This window comes from Oncorhynchus clarkii, chromosome 12 (assembly GCF_045791955.1).
Source record: "Oncorhynchus clarkii lewisi isolate Uvic-CL-2024 chromosome 12, UVic_Ocla_1.0, whole genome shotgun sequence".
Lineage (NCBI taxonomy): Eukaryota > Metazoa > Chordata > Actinopteri > Salmoniformes > Salmonidae > Oncorhynchus > Oncorhynchus clarkii.
In genome coordinates this window covers 59,813,163-59,829,549 of record NC_092158.1, presented here as the reverse complement: position 1 = coordinate 59,829,549, position 16,387 = coordinate 59,813,163, and the positions used below count along the sequence as shown (strand labels likewise).

General features: G+C 44.7%; 1 protein-coding gene across 2 annotated transcripts in view; it reads right to left on the bottom strand.

Moving 5' to 3' along the window:
• Nucleotides 1-16,387, bottom strand: part of LOC139420907 (rab11 family-interacting protein 5-like) — a 41,534-nt gene that overhangs the window by 11,593 nt on the left and 13,554 nt on the right. The window contains exons 2-4 of one of the 2 annotated variants that reach the window (XM_071171321.1): nt 5,702-6,237; nt 4,818-5,439; nt 213-2,897 (exon numbers count right to left, since the gene is read on the bottom strand). In XM_071171321.1, the coding sequence (XP_071027422.1) occupies nt 213-2,897; nt 4,818-5,439; nt 5,702-6,237 (3,843 nt within the window). The remainder of the gene's footprint in view (nt 1-212; nt 2,898-4,817; nt 5,440-5,701; nt 6,238-16,387) is intronic. The other variant, XM_071171323.1, reaches the window with a different exon arrangement.

The window sequence follows — 16,387 nt, the reverse complement described above, 5'->3', positions numbered from 1 at the left end:
TTGGAAAAATTAGAATACAGTCTAACAATATATAGATTTTCAAGTTATGCCAGCAGTTGAGCTATGTCTAACTATTTCATCCCATTGTTGACTACAACCTGGCAACCCAATTTGGTAACTCAAACTGGCAACCCAACCTGGTATTTTAATTTTCTCAAGAGGAGTTTGAGTGGGTACACTCTGCAGCGCTTAAGTGTGAGGAGAAGTCTCACCTGCTCTCCTGTCGGGGCAGGCTGCTAGCTGGCTGTGTCTCCTCAGGCAAAAGTGTGTGCCGTGCATCGACCAAGGGCTGGGCAGTGGTGTAGGAGGAAGAGGAGGAGAAGGAGGAAGAGGTGTAGGGGGCCACAGCCAAGGTGGCACTGGCTCCGGTACTGGGCCTCACGGTCGGGGGGTGATGTATGGAGGGGGGGACAGGGGTGGGGGGCAGCTTAGCCTGGCCATTAGTTTCAGTTGCCAGGGAGGGGGTAGCAGAGGAGGGGTTGGAAGCACAGGGGTTGGAAGCATGCACTGTGGTGCCAGGCCTTAACCTGGCACTCATGGGGCTTCTCACGTTCGGGGCTACTTTGGCGTGGAGGTCTTCAAAGCTGATCGCCCCAGCATATTTGGATGAGGAATGTTCCGTTAAGCAGTTTTCTTTTGGAATTGACTGAGTGGAACTATGTGTGTGTATTTTTTGCGAGGACACAAATAATGTGGCTGCCTTGAGCGTTGTCTCTCTATCCGGTGACAAAGGTGAGGAAAAAGGAGATTTGGTGGGTTGATATGAGAACGGTCCTTCAATGCTCTCTGAGATTATTTGCCCAGAAGACTGTGATTGGTGAAGAGGGCTCTCACCTAATCCTTTGCCAGGGCTATTTGCATCACTGTTGCCGTGGAGCTCCCGTATCATTCCCTTGAGACTTCTGTGAGAACTAGTGCCCCTTGGTGAAGACTCATTGACAGGATTGGTTCGTTTGGCCAGAGGCTGACTCACTTCCTGTTTATTGCGTACAACTTCCTGTTGCATTTCCATCTGGGACGAAACTGGAAAAGATCTAACATGACATAAAGGGTCTAGTTTTGAACTGTCTATCTTTGATTTTGTAATGTTGCCATTTCTATCCATTGGAGATTGAGTGTCTTTTAATTCTACAGTCTCTCTCTCTATGTTAAGACTGTCAGGCTTAAAAATGCTAATGCTCTTCATATTGCTTGCAGAATCTCTGCGTGATGTATTCAATTCACATCCTCCATCTAGACAATTGTCTTGACAAAGCGAGGAGACTTCTGGTAAGTTCACTATTACAGCAGAGTTGACGTCTATAGTACTAGTCTTCTGAACAATTAGCATATCTTCTGCATATAGCATCATCTGCTCATGAGATAATGCTATGGGAGTATCTTGTGGAGGTTGAGGACAAATGCCACCTAAACTTTTGAGGGTATGCACTGTCATCATGTCAGATGGAGATGGGGAAGTATCAGAAGCAGAGTCAATAAAACAAAAATCTGAGTTACTTTTGTTTTTATTAAGGTCTTCTAAGGTTAGCGGAGGTGATTCATAATTGTTGTTTCTGGACTTGGTGGGCTTATCTGGGTGAATTGAGAACGAGTCCGTTGTTAGGTCTGGTGGAGTTGAAGCAATGTCTAGAGTCTTAAGACCTGATTTAGAGTGTTTTGGGCAAGACTTAGTCAGTAGATCGGCAACAGTCCTTTCACTATTAAGAAGCATTACTGGCAGAGATAAGTCTTTGAGTTCAGAATGTGAAGTGTTCTTTACAATAGCATATTTTCTTACAGTGGGACTGGCGTCCGTCGTATCCTCTGAAGCCAACGATATTATTGAATCTGTTGCATCTGGCCATAGGTCCTGCTCAGTAAATATAATTTTATCATCTTCATCTCGTAATGGTTCATAGTCAAACTTCTTGAACTCATCTTCAGACTTGAATGGAGATGGAGACTCTGGAGACATGTTGGCATAATGTTGTGAGTGTACGGTATGAAAGTCCAACAGGTCACTACTGACAAGGTCTTTGCCTGGGCTTGGGTACAGGTGGGGACTTGGTGTGTGTCTCTTGTGCCCCCATTCTCTTGTGTGCTGTAGGGAAGCTGCGCCTGTTTGTGACAGGAGACAGGCCTCTTTCTGCACCGCCAGTTCCTGACCCCTGTGCAACCAGCTGTCAGAAGGTCTCTCGTTCACCAGAGACCGTATTATGGGCCTCCGTGGAGGCAATCGTGGAGGCTCTTCTTCTTCACTCATCCTCATCTCCTCAATGGGTGGAATAGTGTAACTCTCATATGGAGGAGTGCTTCTTACTTGGGCTTGCCTTGAGGTTGCTATTGAAGGGTGATTGGTAGGAGAGCCCTTTGGCGAATTCAGTCTGCTGGAGGCAAAGGCATCAAAGGACTCATCCCATTCTCCTCCCCCACTCTCTGATATGGAGCGAGACGTAAACGGATTGGGGGGGCTAGCCGTCGCTGGTGTCGGAAGTAAGGCAGGGAGGGACGTCTGCCTGGCTACAGGCCTGGGCTGGTCTCGCCATATGGCGGCCATTTCAATTTGCACGGCGGGATCGTGGGTGGGACTGGTGACGCTAGGCAAAGCTGTGGAATGACAGAGGGGTGTGACGGGGGAGCAGGTAGCAAAAGGGGGGGACTTCTGGCCCTCTTCTGCAATGAGGTCCTCAAAAAAGGGGTTACACTGCATACGCGGGAGGAAGGGGTTGAAGGGAGAGATGGGGTCAGGGGTCAGAGAGAGAGAGGGAGTGAAGGGGTTAGTTGGATGGGCACTGTCGGGCGAGGAATGGCCAGTGAAAGAAGCAGAGGGAGACGAGCACTGGAGGGGAATGGGGGAGCGAGGGGGGAGAGGAGGAGGGGTGTCTGATTCGCTTTCTACCTTAGGAGAAACTTCCAGCCTGTGGAGGGAAGGCACAAGCAGTCCTCTTTGTTAATTCTGTGCCAGCTGGCCCATTTTAAAATATGGGTTCCCTTTGTCTAACACAGAGAGAAAAAGGCAACCCAGCCAACTACTGTCTATTCGAGGACTATCTTGTGAATATGCCAACAAAATGTAAACAATAATGGGTTATGGAAAACAGCAACAGGAGTTTACTACAAAAAGCAAAAATGCATTTAGCAAATTACTGAAGCAAGGTGAAGAGCAAGATGTACTGAGTTTGGTATTTCAGGAATTACTGTCAGATTATAGACAGTACTGTAATTGCTGGACTATTAAGCGCACCTGAATATAAACCGCACCCACTGAATTATTAAAAAATATGTATTTTGTACATAAATAAGCCGCACATGTCTATAAGCTGCAGGTGCCTACCGGTACATTGAAACAAATGAACTTGGTCACTATCTTCCTCCTCCTGTGCACTGAAACCACTGAAGTCATCTCCTTCGGTGTCGGAGTTGAATAGCCTCAGAATTGCTTCATCCGATGTTGGATCGTTTTCATTGTCGCTCTCGTCACTTTCATCCGGAGGCAAATACCCCGCTGAGCTCATGCTGCAACCTTCAACACGCAGCAGTCCAGCCTTTCGAAACCCGTTGATGATAGTGGATTTTTTGACAATGCTCTACGCTGTCAGGGCCCACTGGCAGACTTGACCATAAGTTGCTCTTCGCATGCAGCCCGTTTTAGTGAAGGATTTCTCCCCACTTGTCATCCAAGCCTCCCACTGAACAAGGAGCACCACCTTAAATGCACGATTTACACTGATGTCGAGTGGCTGCAAATACTTTGGGCCATCTGCTTTTCTTCCCTCTGAAAGCTTTTGTTGTCTTTTTGCAGTGAGTCAGTTCTTCACGCTGCTGTTTCCAACGTCTTACCGCACTGGACGCCTCGCGGCGCCCATCTCGACTCATTAAGGCCAAGCTCCCGTGCAGCAGCTCTATTTCCTTTTCCAACAGCCAGATCGATCGCCTTCAACTTGAAAGCTGCATCATATGCATTTCTCCGTGTCTTTGCCATGATGAGGGTGACAAAATTACTACCGTAATCAGAATGATGGGAAGTTCGAGCGCGCTCGATTTACGTCACATTATGTGACGGTGCTCAGTTTTTTGGTGGCATGAATCTTGTGAAAGCGGGAAAAATCCATAAAATAGCCGCATCATTGTATAAACCGCGAGGTTCAAAGCGTGGGAATAAAGTAGCGGCTTATAGTCCGGAAATTACGGTAATACTGCAGGATGACCTAATAGCAAGAACAGGTGATTAGTGTACTAATCCAGTATTCATAAAGAATCTGAGATTAGGAGTGCTGATCTAGGACCAGTTTAGCCTTTTAGATCATAATGAATGAAGTTACATGGGGTGGGGGTCAGCACTGCTATTCCAAGACATTATGAATACTGGCCCAGATGATTAGTGCACATCTAAATCAATGTTCCACAACATACCAAACCTAAGTTCAGGTAGATCTTCTGGCATTAGTACTTGAGAACCCCAAGCGATTTTAAGAGTGAAATATACATATGCCAAAATGTCCTTTCCAACTCCAGTCACATAGACTCTTTGAGTCTTTGATTTTCTTTTGATTGGAAGTACAGTACATTTTTATACAAATGGCCTAGATGTCAACTATTATGCTGTGTTATGAGGACAGTATGACCATTAAATTATGGCCTATATGAGATTGCTGTAAAATGGTGGATGAACTTGCCACATTTCCGTTTTAAAGGAACAGGGGGCAGCATAGACACTGAAAACAAGGAAATCAAAACCTTCCATGATGTAGATGTCTATTGTGTGCTTTCGATGGAAGGCAAAACTGTATGAAGCCCTGGAGAATGGAGCCACAGAGCTGAAATGATCCTCCACTCACCTTGGCTTGTTCTGGGAGTCACTGGAGCCAAACCAGCCTCGCAGTCTCCCCTCAGGGGGAGGAGAACCCTGGCTCAGCTCGGACTTGGCAGGTAGAGAATCACTCCTCCCTCCGGAGAATAACGTTTTTCTGAGCTTCTTCCCTTTGTCTGCTGAGTCCACCGTGGTAGTAGAAGACAGCATCGGGGCTGCTGCCTGCACTGGCCGACCCCCCACCCGAGCACTTTGAAACTGGGAGACTGGAGGTTCGGCCTCCTTCTCCTCATCCTTCTCGTCTTTCTTTACCTTGTCGAAGGACCAGCGCCGGCCCTCGCCGGCAGAACCCTTGTCCTCGCTCCGCTTTGTGAGGTTCTGCAGCGAACGAGAGAGAGGGGAGCACTTTTCGAGCAGGACCAGCTTGGATGGAAGGGTGCTTGAGCCCTTGGGACCCACCGGTTCAGATCCATAGACGTGGCTTCCGTTGATGCACAGAGAGGATTGGGAGAGAGTCATACCGTGACCCTTGAGGGACTCCACAGCAGGACAGGGCCGGGGAATGGCAGTCGTGGTGATCCTACTTGCCTCGTCGCTGAAGGCTCGCTTGTGGGTCAGTATCTTTGGGGAAGACTGTGTGGTGGTAAGCACTGTTTGGAGGGGGAAAAAGTATAATAATAACCTCTATTCCAAAACAATTCCTTAAAATGCATAAGCATGCCATATCCTTGAGATATAGTAAATGCTTTTCCCATGTTTGTTAAACAGTCTGTCAGCATATCATTTAAATACAGTTCATGAATTACTGTGCATATTACAGACATTTAGGGCAATTTCGAAAGAAAATGAAACCTGTGAACAAAAATAGAGCAAATATTTGATCTAAAACACAGAGGAAATCTGCAGGCTTACCTTTTTTAGCTAGGTCTGTATCTCCGTGGTGGGTGTCTTTGACTTTGCTGCTGTAGATGGGGGAGCTGGGGGGGTCCACCAGGAGGCCTAGACCCAGAGAAGGGGGACAGTGGCTTTCACTGGTCGTGGACGACACGCTGCTTTCTGAGGCCAGCGACGAACACGACCATGTGTCAGAAGACCTCCGCAGCTTTCCCTTACCCAGGAAAAAATCCTTCACCTTGCTCCGCTTCTCCTCGGCTACCTCTACCTCCCCGGGGTCCTCTCCCCCTCCGCTCCCCTCCCCGAATGGCTGCCCCAGGGAACTCGACAGGGCGGCGAAGCGTCCCGGCACAATAGCCGAGGAGGACTCCATGTCGTCCCTCTTCCTCCCCGTCACGCGGTCCTTGAGTTTGCCGAAGGTAGAGCGCGGCTTGTCCTTCATGGTAAGGTCGAACATGCTGGCTGTCATGTTGTTGCGCGTGAACTGGACCGTTACCTGTATCTCGCCACGCTCCTTCTCCTTCCGGCTGGCCTTGGAGTTGAGTTTGAGCCATCTGGAGCCACAGAGAGAGAAGACTGTCAGGGGTCAAACATCCCCAGGGCTCCTCACATGCGTGTGACCAACATTATTTTATATAAAGGTCTATAAAAGAGAGCATATGGCCTCCCATTTGTTTCATGCAGCGTAAACACCATTCAACGCATACTTTCACTGTTAAGGGATACATTTAAACACAAAGTACAGACCGAAAGTGACATGATTTAACTGACCACATTGGAGACAAACAAAACAAAAAACACCACTGAAAGAAAATAACAAAACATTCACTTTTTTGCCTGACAGCCAGTCAGCATATTGCGTAATGTGGCAGTAGCCAATTCAAAGAGGGGAGGGTGTTACATTTTTTATTTGACCATCGTGTTTCTCCAAGTTTGATAACAAACTGTTTCTTTAGCATCCGGGAACTAATTCCACATTCCTGGGGTTCCTCCCACCCACCACTCCTGTTGGCTGTGACGTGCTGAAGGGTCCACCTAGGAAATCCTTTCACTGCGACCCTTCCCAGGCCCCTTCTGAGAAGACTTGAAACCATGTATTCTGGAGCCAAAACAAAGCTGCTACTCAATTGCAGTTTCACTGCATAGAGAGAGCTGGAAGAACAGTGGGCACACAATTAAAGACAGATGTGTGGTGTTGTTTTTCTCTACTACTATACTCAGAGCTGTTGACTATGGACATTGTTTGCATACTACCGAAATTCCCCTTTGAATATCTCCACCTGTTACCTCTACTGTAACTTCCGCTACATGTCTCAGAATGTGGCAGATGTTGGGAGCAATGCATAGCAGTCTGAAGGGCAGATGTTTCAGGTGCAAGAGATGTTTCAGGTACAAGTGCAAGAGAAATTATAAACATTGAAACCCTATTATAACATACTGGATATCGTATGGAACTGACAGCGGCTAAAACCCTGCCCTCTTCTCAGGTGTTTTGTGTCTCCTTATTCTGTTTTCCAGGACTGACAGCACCGACACTGTTGTATTTGCCTCCTTCGGGCTCCTACCCATTGACCCACCCTGTATTCAAGAGCATATTGCATCACAACCGATGGCGGGCACAAGACAAAAACCCCAGTGTACAAAACATTAAGAACACCTGCTCTTTCCATGACATGCACTGACCAGGCGAAAGCTATGATCCCTTATTGATGTCACTTGTTAAATCCACTTTAATCAGTGTAGATGAAGGGAAGGAGACTGGTTAAAGGATTTTTAAGCCTTGAGACAATTGCGACGTGTATTGTGTATGTGTGCCATTCAGAGGGTGAGTGGGCAAGACAAAATATTTAAGTGCCTTTTGAAGTGGGTATGGTAGTACGCTAGGTGCCAGGCGCACCGGTTTGTGTCAAGAACCGCAATGCTGCTGGGGTTTTCACGCTAAACAGTTTCCTGTGTGTATTCGAGATTCGTCCACCACCCAAAGGACATCCAGCCAACTTGACACAACTGTGGGAATCATTGGACTCAACATGGGCCGGTATTCCTGTGGGGGGGTGTAATTCAATAGTAGGAAGGTGTTCTTAATGTGTTGTACACTCAGTGTGTAGTAGGGTCTAAGCTATAACATATGCCCGAATATGAAGAAAAAAAACATATATAATTGACATTAAAAGGTTTAAGAAAATGTCAACTATTTAATAATCAAAACATATTTTTCAAGAAATCATAAAATAGTTTGACAATCCTGTTTGTAAGTGATATCAAACTCAACCGTTTATCTTTTCCAGTGATAAAGACATGGATGTCTCATGGTATGGTGGGCAATGTTCCCTCTAAGCTGTGCATGGGTGCGCAGTAGCCCCGAGACTCAGCACAGAAGAAATATCAACCCACAGAAGCACAAGATTGAATTTCACTCAACTTTCAAGAGCAGTGGTCACCAACCGGTCGATCTCCAAAGCATTCCTAGATCATCGCCAAACATTTCTGTAAAAAACCCAACAATAAAGCCTTATGTTCCTACTTTTTTTTATTTGTCTCGGGCTGTTGGCGGTAGGTGCACCCGATGAGCGCCGGGTAGGCGACCTGTTGCCATTTTGAACCATTTCACGTCTGAAGGTACAAACTCTGCCTTCCCGACGGGCCCAGAGAGCAAATCAAGTGCACTATAGGCCTATTGCTGGCCAATCGGATGGCTCAGATCAGTAGATGCTGCTGAGGGGAGGATGACTCATAATAATGGCTGGAACGAAGCAAATAGAATGGCTTCGAAAACATGGAAACCATGTGTTTGATGTATTTGATACCATTCCACTAATTACGCTCCCACCATTACCAATTAAGGTGCCACCAACCTCCTGTGGCCTTTTGGTCAGTGTCAGTAGAAGAAAGGGGGATGTTGAGAGGCGGATCCTCAGTTTGATGCTCTCTCTCTCCACTGAGACTGACCATCAGATGCAGTCACCATCAGCCCAATAACATAAAAGTAAAAAGCTAATTATTTAAATGTATGCTCACTCAGCTGTGCCTCACAAGTAATACAACAATGGATCTATTACCGGTGTGATCATATAGCCTACCTCAAATGTTTAAATATAAATGGCCAGAACAACAATGCATCGGCAGGGCAATTCAAGCAAATCCAATTTGCGGTGATAATGTATTGGGCCTATAACTTACTGCACAAACCTCACTGCTACAGTACTGCTTTTAATAGGTTAATCTTGCATATGCTTAAGTTTTTTAAGTCATGTTAAAAAAAATCTGAGCGGTAGATCTTGGCTTGCAATTTGACTCAGAAAGTAAGTGTCCACTGTTCTAGAGTTTTCCCTGTTAACACCATCAAAATGTCCCTTTAATTTGGCAATTGTGATTGAATCAACGCAATATTGGCCACTTTCAATGCAGCATACTCTACACATACCTGTGCAGAATAAACAATCAGAGCTGCAGTAGGCCTATATGCAAATAGACCATTGCCATATATGGATCTGTGGCATTTACTTGGAACTGGACTGGGTTTACAGCATGAGTGTTTGTGAGATGCGCTTGTTTTGAGATCAAAGTTAGAGCTGCATGTAGCCACGTGTGCATATTTTGTTCATATCCTTTGCTAGTTAGTGTGTTATAGAAAATTTGTAGTCAGCAATAGGGGAGTGATTGCTTGCTACAAGAGCACAAAATGTGTACATTTCTAGACATCTTTGAAAAGTGTGTCAGCTAAAAAGCGTTTATTTGTCTTTAAGGGGCAGTGTTGTATTTTAAGCAGGCTTGAATAAGCTAATTAGCTAATAAGTAGAGAGTAGCATAATTTGTCTAATTCTCTGTAATAATGGCATGGGAATAATAATGCATTTTATTTGCATCAAACAACACAACAACATTTTCAGTCACCTCCTTGTCTGAAGGACAAGTGAATAAACAGGTTAACGTCGAGCCCTGCATGTTTTTTCAAGTCTCGTGGAATGTAGTCCTACATTAAACACCACACATTGGCTGCTAATGTAGGCTGAATGATAGAACAGCTATTTCCATGTTAAAATGTCAAGGGATGCTTTTTCTCCAAAGGTTTTTGATGGTAGTCCACTCTGGTAGGCCTACATTATGATCAAATAGACAGAGTAGCCTACTTGGCCACTTTTAAAACTGTAGGTACACCCTCAGTGGTACACCCTCAGTGTTCACAGTAAACGCGTGCTGGAAATTGTACCGAAATTTCAAAGTTCAAGTTTGCGCTCAGCAGACCTGAAATTTGCTCACTGCCGCAATATCCAGGTGCAATATCCAGAAAACACTTGCCATTTCCTGGTTGCTAAAATTCTAATAGTTTGCCTAATTTCAGTTTATGTGACAAAACAAGCAATGCATAGTGTAGAGAATCATTGTACCATCTAAACCGCTGTGAAATACAGTAACAGTCAAAAGTTTGGACACACCTTCTCATTCAAGGGTTTGTCTTTATTTTTACAATTTTCTACATTGTAGAATAATAGTGAAGACATAACTATGAAATAACACATATGGAATCATGTAGTAACCAAAAAAGTGTTAAACAAATCAAAATATATTTTAATATATTTTATTCTTCATTCTTCATTCTTTGTTATCTCCGGCCATAAATTCCTGGCGGAGACTCTCTCCACCTGGTCATGCAGAGAGAGAGACCACACAGTGAACAAAGGATTTCACTTGGCCGAACTCCTAAATCCCCAAAATGGAATAATTAAACAATATGTCCATTTGGAGAATGTGTAAACGGTCGGTTGAGAAGCCAGCTACGACCCGGTCCGTTTTGTTTCATGTTTGTCACCTCATGAAAGACACTACAGCCACATTACCCTAACTCTGTTTATACAGGTGCCGCAATTATGAGGTTTGCATCTAATTCTTGTATAAAATGAATGAGTAAAGATGAAAATATTTCTGAAATGATGTAATGTGAGGTTAACCTTTAATTTGAGAGAATTGTATTCCCGGTAAAGTTTAACTAGTCAGTGGCCACACCCCCGTGAGCACAGACAGGATCAGGCATCATGGAACCACCCTTTTCTATTGTTAGGAATAAATCCCACTCCTGAGGAAATTCACATCAGACCATGCAAGGCTGCAATGGTTGTTGAATTCCTAACCATACCACGTGGAGCATTAGCTACATGGCTGGAAATTGTTAAACTCTGAGACTATAGATCCCTACAGAATAAGAGAAAATCTTAGATACTAATTACTAGACTGCAGCTAGAAATTATGTAAACCTAGGATGCGACTACCGACAACCGCCGAAACATCTATCTATGAGAAAGGTTCTGAATGGTACTCTGAAGTATCCATTCTAACCACGAAATACTTTGATCTTCGGGGAAACGCAACCAGAGAGACTCTGATGAACTTTCCAGCAGACAGACCGGATTCCAACAGAGAAGACAACAATGACATACGGGCGTAATTCCAACATACTCGAATGAACAGCCGTTCATGTGCGAAAGATTAGCTCTTCAATGTATATAATTAGACTGCGTGTAATGAATCCATTCGTCTTTCCCGCACCTTTATCAGTCCACACCCCCTTTCCTTTGTATACCAAGCTGTCATATCGATTTAGCCCACTTGGTGATCTTCCCTATTATTGTTAGTAACCAATATCTATTGTTGTTTGTTATGCATTTCTGTGATTATTTAGTTAGTTAGTAAATAAATTATTTGGTGTATGGATGATTCATGGTGGGCTGGGTTCGTGCAGATAACCAAGAATTCTACGACGTTTGAAATGAGACTGACATAAGGTAAAGAATAATTCACTAATAGAAGATATTAAAATATCTGAAGAGTTATATTCTGAAAATTCTAACTTTGTAATCTGAAAATTTTCCGTGGTGCCCCAACTTCTTAGTTAATTACATTTACATGAATAGTTTAATCACGTAATAATAATTACAGAGAATTGATTTGATAAAATAACAGTCTTCACCTTTAATGATACTAAAGACACTACAGGGTGGTATACAGAAGATAGCCCTATTTGGTAAAAGACCAAGTCCATATTATGGCAAGAACAGCTCAAATAAGCAAAAGAGAAATGACAGTCCATTATTACTTTAAGACATGAAGGTCAGTCAATCTGGAAAATGTCAAGAACTTTGAAAGTTTCTTCAAGTGCAGTCGCAAAAACCATCAAGCGCTAGGATGAAACTGGCTCTCATGAGGACCGCCACAGGAAAGGAAGACCCAGAGTTACCTCTGCTGCAGAGAATAAGTTCCTTAGAGTTACCAGCCTCAGAAATTGCAGCCCAAATAAATGCTTCACAGAGTTCAAGTAACAGGCACATCTCAACATCAACTGTTCAGAGGAGACTGTAGGAATCAGGCCTTCATGGTTGAATTGCTGCAAAGAAACCACTACTAAAAGACACCAATAAGAAGAAGCGACTGAAGTGGGCCATTAGACCGGTGGAAATCTGTCTTTTGGTCCAAATTTGAGATTTTTGGTTCCAACCAAAAACGTATGTGAACAGATGAACGCCGCATGTGTGGTTCCCACCGTGAAGCATGGAGGAGAAGGTGTGATGGTGTGGGGGTGTTTTGCTGGTGACACTGTCGGTGGCTTAATTAGAATTCATGATACATTTAACCAGCATGGCTATCCATGCTGGTTAAGTTAAAAAGCTTATTTCTCTTAAATTGTGTGCACACATTTCTTTACATCCATGTTAGTGAGCATTTCTCATTTGCCAAGATAATCCATCCACCTGACAGGTGTGTAATATCAAGAAGCTAATTAAACGACATGCTCATTACACAGGTGCACCTTGTACTGGGGACACTAGGCCACTAAAATGTGCAGTTTTGTCATACAACACAATGCCACCAATGTCTCAAGTTTTGAAGGAGAGTGAAATTGGAATGCTGACTGCAGAGCTGTTGCCAGATAATTGAATGTACATTTCTCTACCATAAGCTGCCTCCAAACTCCTATTAGATAACTTGGCAGTGCGTCCAACCGGCCTCACAACCATGTGCATGGCATTGTGTGAGCAAGAGGTTTGCTGATGTCAACATTGTGAACAGAGTGCCCCATGGTGGTGGTAGGGTTATAGTATGGGCAGGCATAAGATGCGGACAACGAACACAATTGTATTTTATCGATGGCAATTTGAATGCATAGAGAGGCCGTGATGAGATCCTGAGGTCCATTGTCGTGCCATTCATCCGCAATCATCACCTCATATGTCAGCATGAAAATGCACAGCCCCATGTTGCAAGGGAGAATTCCTGGAAGCAGAATTCCTGGAAGCAGAAAATGTCCCAGTTCTTCCATGACCTGCATACTCGCCAGACATGTCACCCATTGAGCAGGTTTGGGATGCTCTGGATCAACGTGTACGATAGTGTGTTCCAGTTCCCGCCAATATCCAGCAACTTCGCACAGCCATTGAAGAGGAGGTGGGACAATATTCCACAGGCCACAATCAACAGCCTGATCAACTCTATGCGAAGGAGATATCACGCTGCACACCAGATACTGACAGGTTTTCTGATACACGGCCCTAACTTTTTTAAAGGTATACAGATGCATTTATTCCCAGTTATGTAAAATCCATAGTTTAAGGCCTAATTAATTTATTTCAATTGATTGATTTCCTTATATGAACTCAGTAAAATCTTAGAAATTGTTGCATGTTGCATTTATATTTTTGTTCATTGTAATTACCTCTTAAGCTACTTTGCAACTTCTTAGCATGTTAGCTAACCTAAATCCTAACCTTAACCCTAACACCTAGCTAATGTTAGCCACCTAGCTACCTAACTATGTTAGGCACAACAAATTGGAATTCGAAACATATCATACATTTTTTAAATTCTTAATATATTGCAGTTTGTAACATATCTTACGAATTGCAATTCGTAAAAATATACAAAATGGATGGAGATCCAAAAATTAATACATACCATAAGAAATGTAACATATCACACTAATTGGAGTGTCCCTGATTTAGATTTACTATGTTACATCTACACCTGAGTTCAGGCTGATATGCATACTGGTCTGTTCTTGCTTACAGCCAACCTGTTTCTTCTGTGACAACCTGGTCGCAGAACATTTTATATTATTCTGCACATAAATCCACGACACCCCATTTAGTATGATATGTTATGTTCATATGGTATGTATTAATTTCTGGATGTCCATCATCAATTTCATACGATATGTTCCGAATTAAAATTCGTATGATATGTTCCTAATTTGTAAAACGTACAATATGTTACGAACTAGCCAAACATATGTTATGAATTCCAATTTGTTGTGGCTAAAGTTAGATAGGTGGCTAATGCTAATGTTAGCTAGATGGTTAACGTTAGCTAAGCTAGGGTTAAGTTTAGGAGTTAGGTTAAATGTTTGAGTTTGGGGTTAGTGTTAGCTACAGCATTTTAGGTTAGCTAAAATGCTATGTAGTTGCAAAGTAGCTAAAAAGTAGTAATTAGTTGCAGGTTATTAATTAGCTAAAATGTTAAAGTTGTCCTTGGTGCGATTCAAACATGCAACCTTTGGGGTGGAAACTCAGAATACTTGACAACGAGGACTCTGAGTCAGCTAATATAAACCTCTATAAGTCCGGAACAGTACTTGTACAGGGTAACCCTAAACAGTTTCAGCTGGACTTTCACCAAATTAAAGAATTAGCCCAGCAGGAGAAGCTCTCCCTTGATAAAGATACCCCCACCCCGAGCGGGTCAGACCAGACCTCTTCATTATGTAACCCCACAGGCGAGCAACCCCCAGCGGAGAGTCAACCTCCCAGCACAGATTACCACTCCCTCATTGAAATGAAGAACAAATTCACCCAGCTGGAGGTAAGGCAGGTGGAGCTGGAACAGCAGGTGATTACACTTCAGTCAGCACAGACCCAGACAACAGTCCAGCACAACAACACCCCCTTAACCAGACCCAGAATGCTGGAGGTGGAGAGAGACATATCTGCACTCTGGACAGTGGTGAGACAACTTCAACACAAGGAAGAGCATTATCAGGAGAAGAACAGAGCACAAGAGGAGAGGATCAGACTGCTGGTGGAGGAGAGGTTGAAGGGGATGGAGGTGAGGGGGGACGGAGGAGAGGTTGAGGGGGACGGCGTGTGACAGAGAACAACCCACTAGAGAGGTGGCCACCCCCACAGAGAAGCCAGCAGAACAGCCCACCTCAGCACCCGACAAAAGTCTCGGCACCATAGCACACACCACACCCTGACCATAGAGTCGACATCACAGCAGAACAGACAAATGAAGAACCCCAAGCCCAGCGGCTCTCACCCCCTCTGAGCACCCCCCCTGTCAGCCACCCTGATAGCCCTTCTGACAACCCCCCCACACCCACTGAGGACAAACACAAGACACAGATTATACTACTTATGGACTCAAATGGGAAATATATAGAAGAAAAACAACTTTTTCCCAAACACGCTCTCAAACGTATCCCCAACACTTCACACAGGAGCAACAGATCAATAGACACCCCACCCAGACCAGCGAGACACCCTCCCAGACCTGCAGGACCCCCCCTTGGACCTACGCCAAGAGGAATTACATCCAGACCACAGCACCCCCAGACACATCCTCACCCCCACCCCAACCAATCAACACCCCCCCACGTCAACCATGCCCACACCCCATTTAGGCCCCCTCAGATCAGACCTATGCCACTCCTGCCCACCCCATGCACCCCACCCCCGCAAAGAGGGCCTCAACATGGAAGCCACTCATATGCCCAGGTAGTGAGCGGGCAAACAGTCCCAACCCCCACTCTCACACTCGCCCAAGCCAATGGCATGTACCAGATGCTCAGCAGGCTCTGCTCACACTTACTGGCCTGAGGCCAAACCACGACCAACAACATTGGACACTCTATGGAACAAAAATCCTTCACTATATCATCCTGGTATCCAAGGCCTGAGGTCATCTGCCTTTGGCCTAAAGAGCAGGAACCCGGACTTCACCAAAGAAATCGGTAATATTGTCATCCTGCAAGAAACCTGGTATAGAGGAGACAGACCCACTGGTTGCCCTCTAGGTTACAGAGAGCTGGTAGTCCCATCCACCAAACTACCAGGTGTGAAACAGGGAAGGGACTCAGGGGGTATGCTAATTTGGTATAGAGCAGACCTAACTCACTCCATTAAATTAATCAAAACAGGAACATTCTACATTTGGCTAGAAATTCAAAAAGGAAATTATCCTAACAGAGAAAAATGTCCTCCTGTGTGCTACCTATATCCCCCCACTAGAATCCCCATACTTTAATGAAGACAGCTTCTCCATCCTGGAGGGGGAAATCAAATAATTTCCAGGCCCAGGGACATGTACTAGTCTGTGGCGACCTAAATGCCAGAACCGGACAAGAACCTGACACCCTCAGCACACAGGGGGACAAACACCTGCCTGGAGGTGACAGCATTCCCTCCCACATATGCTCCCCTAGGCACAACTATGACAACACAACCAACAAAAACAGGTCACAACTCCTGCAGCTCTGTCGCACGCTGGGTATGTACATAGTCAATGGTAGGCTTCGAGGGGACTCCTATGGTAGGTACACCTATAGCTCATCTCTTGGCAGTAGTACTGTAGACTACTTTATCACTGACCTCAAACCCAGAGTCTCTCAGAGTGTTCACAGTCAGACCACTGACACCCCTATCAGACCACAGCAAAATC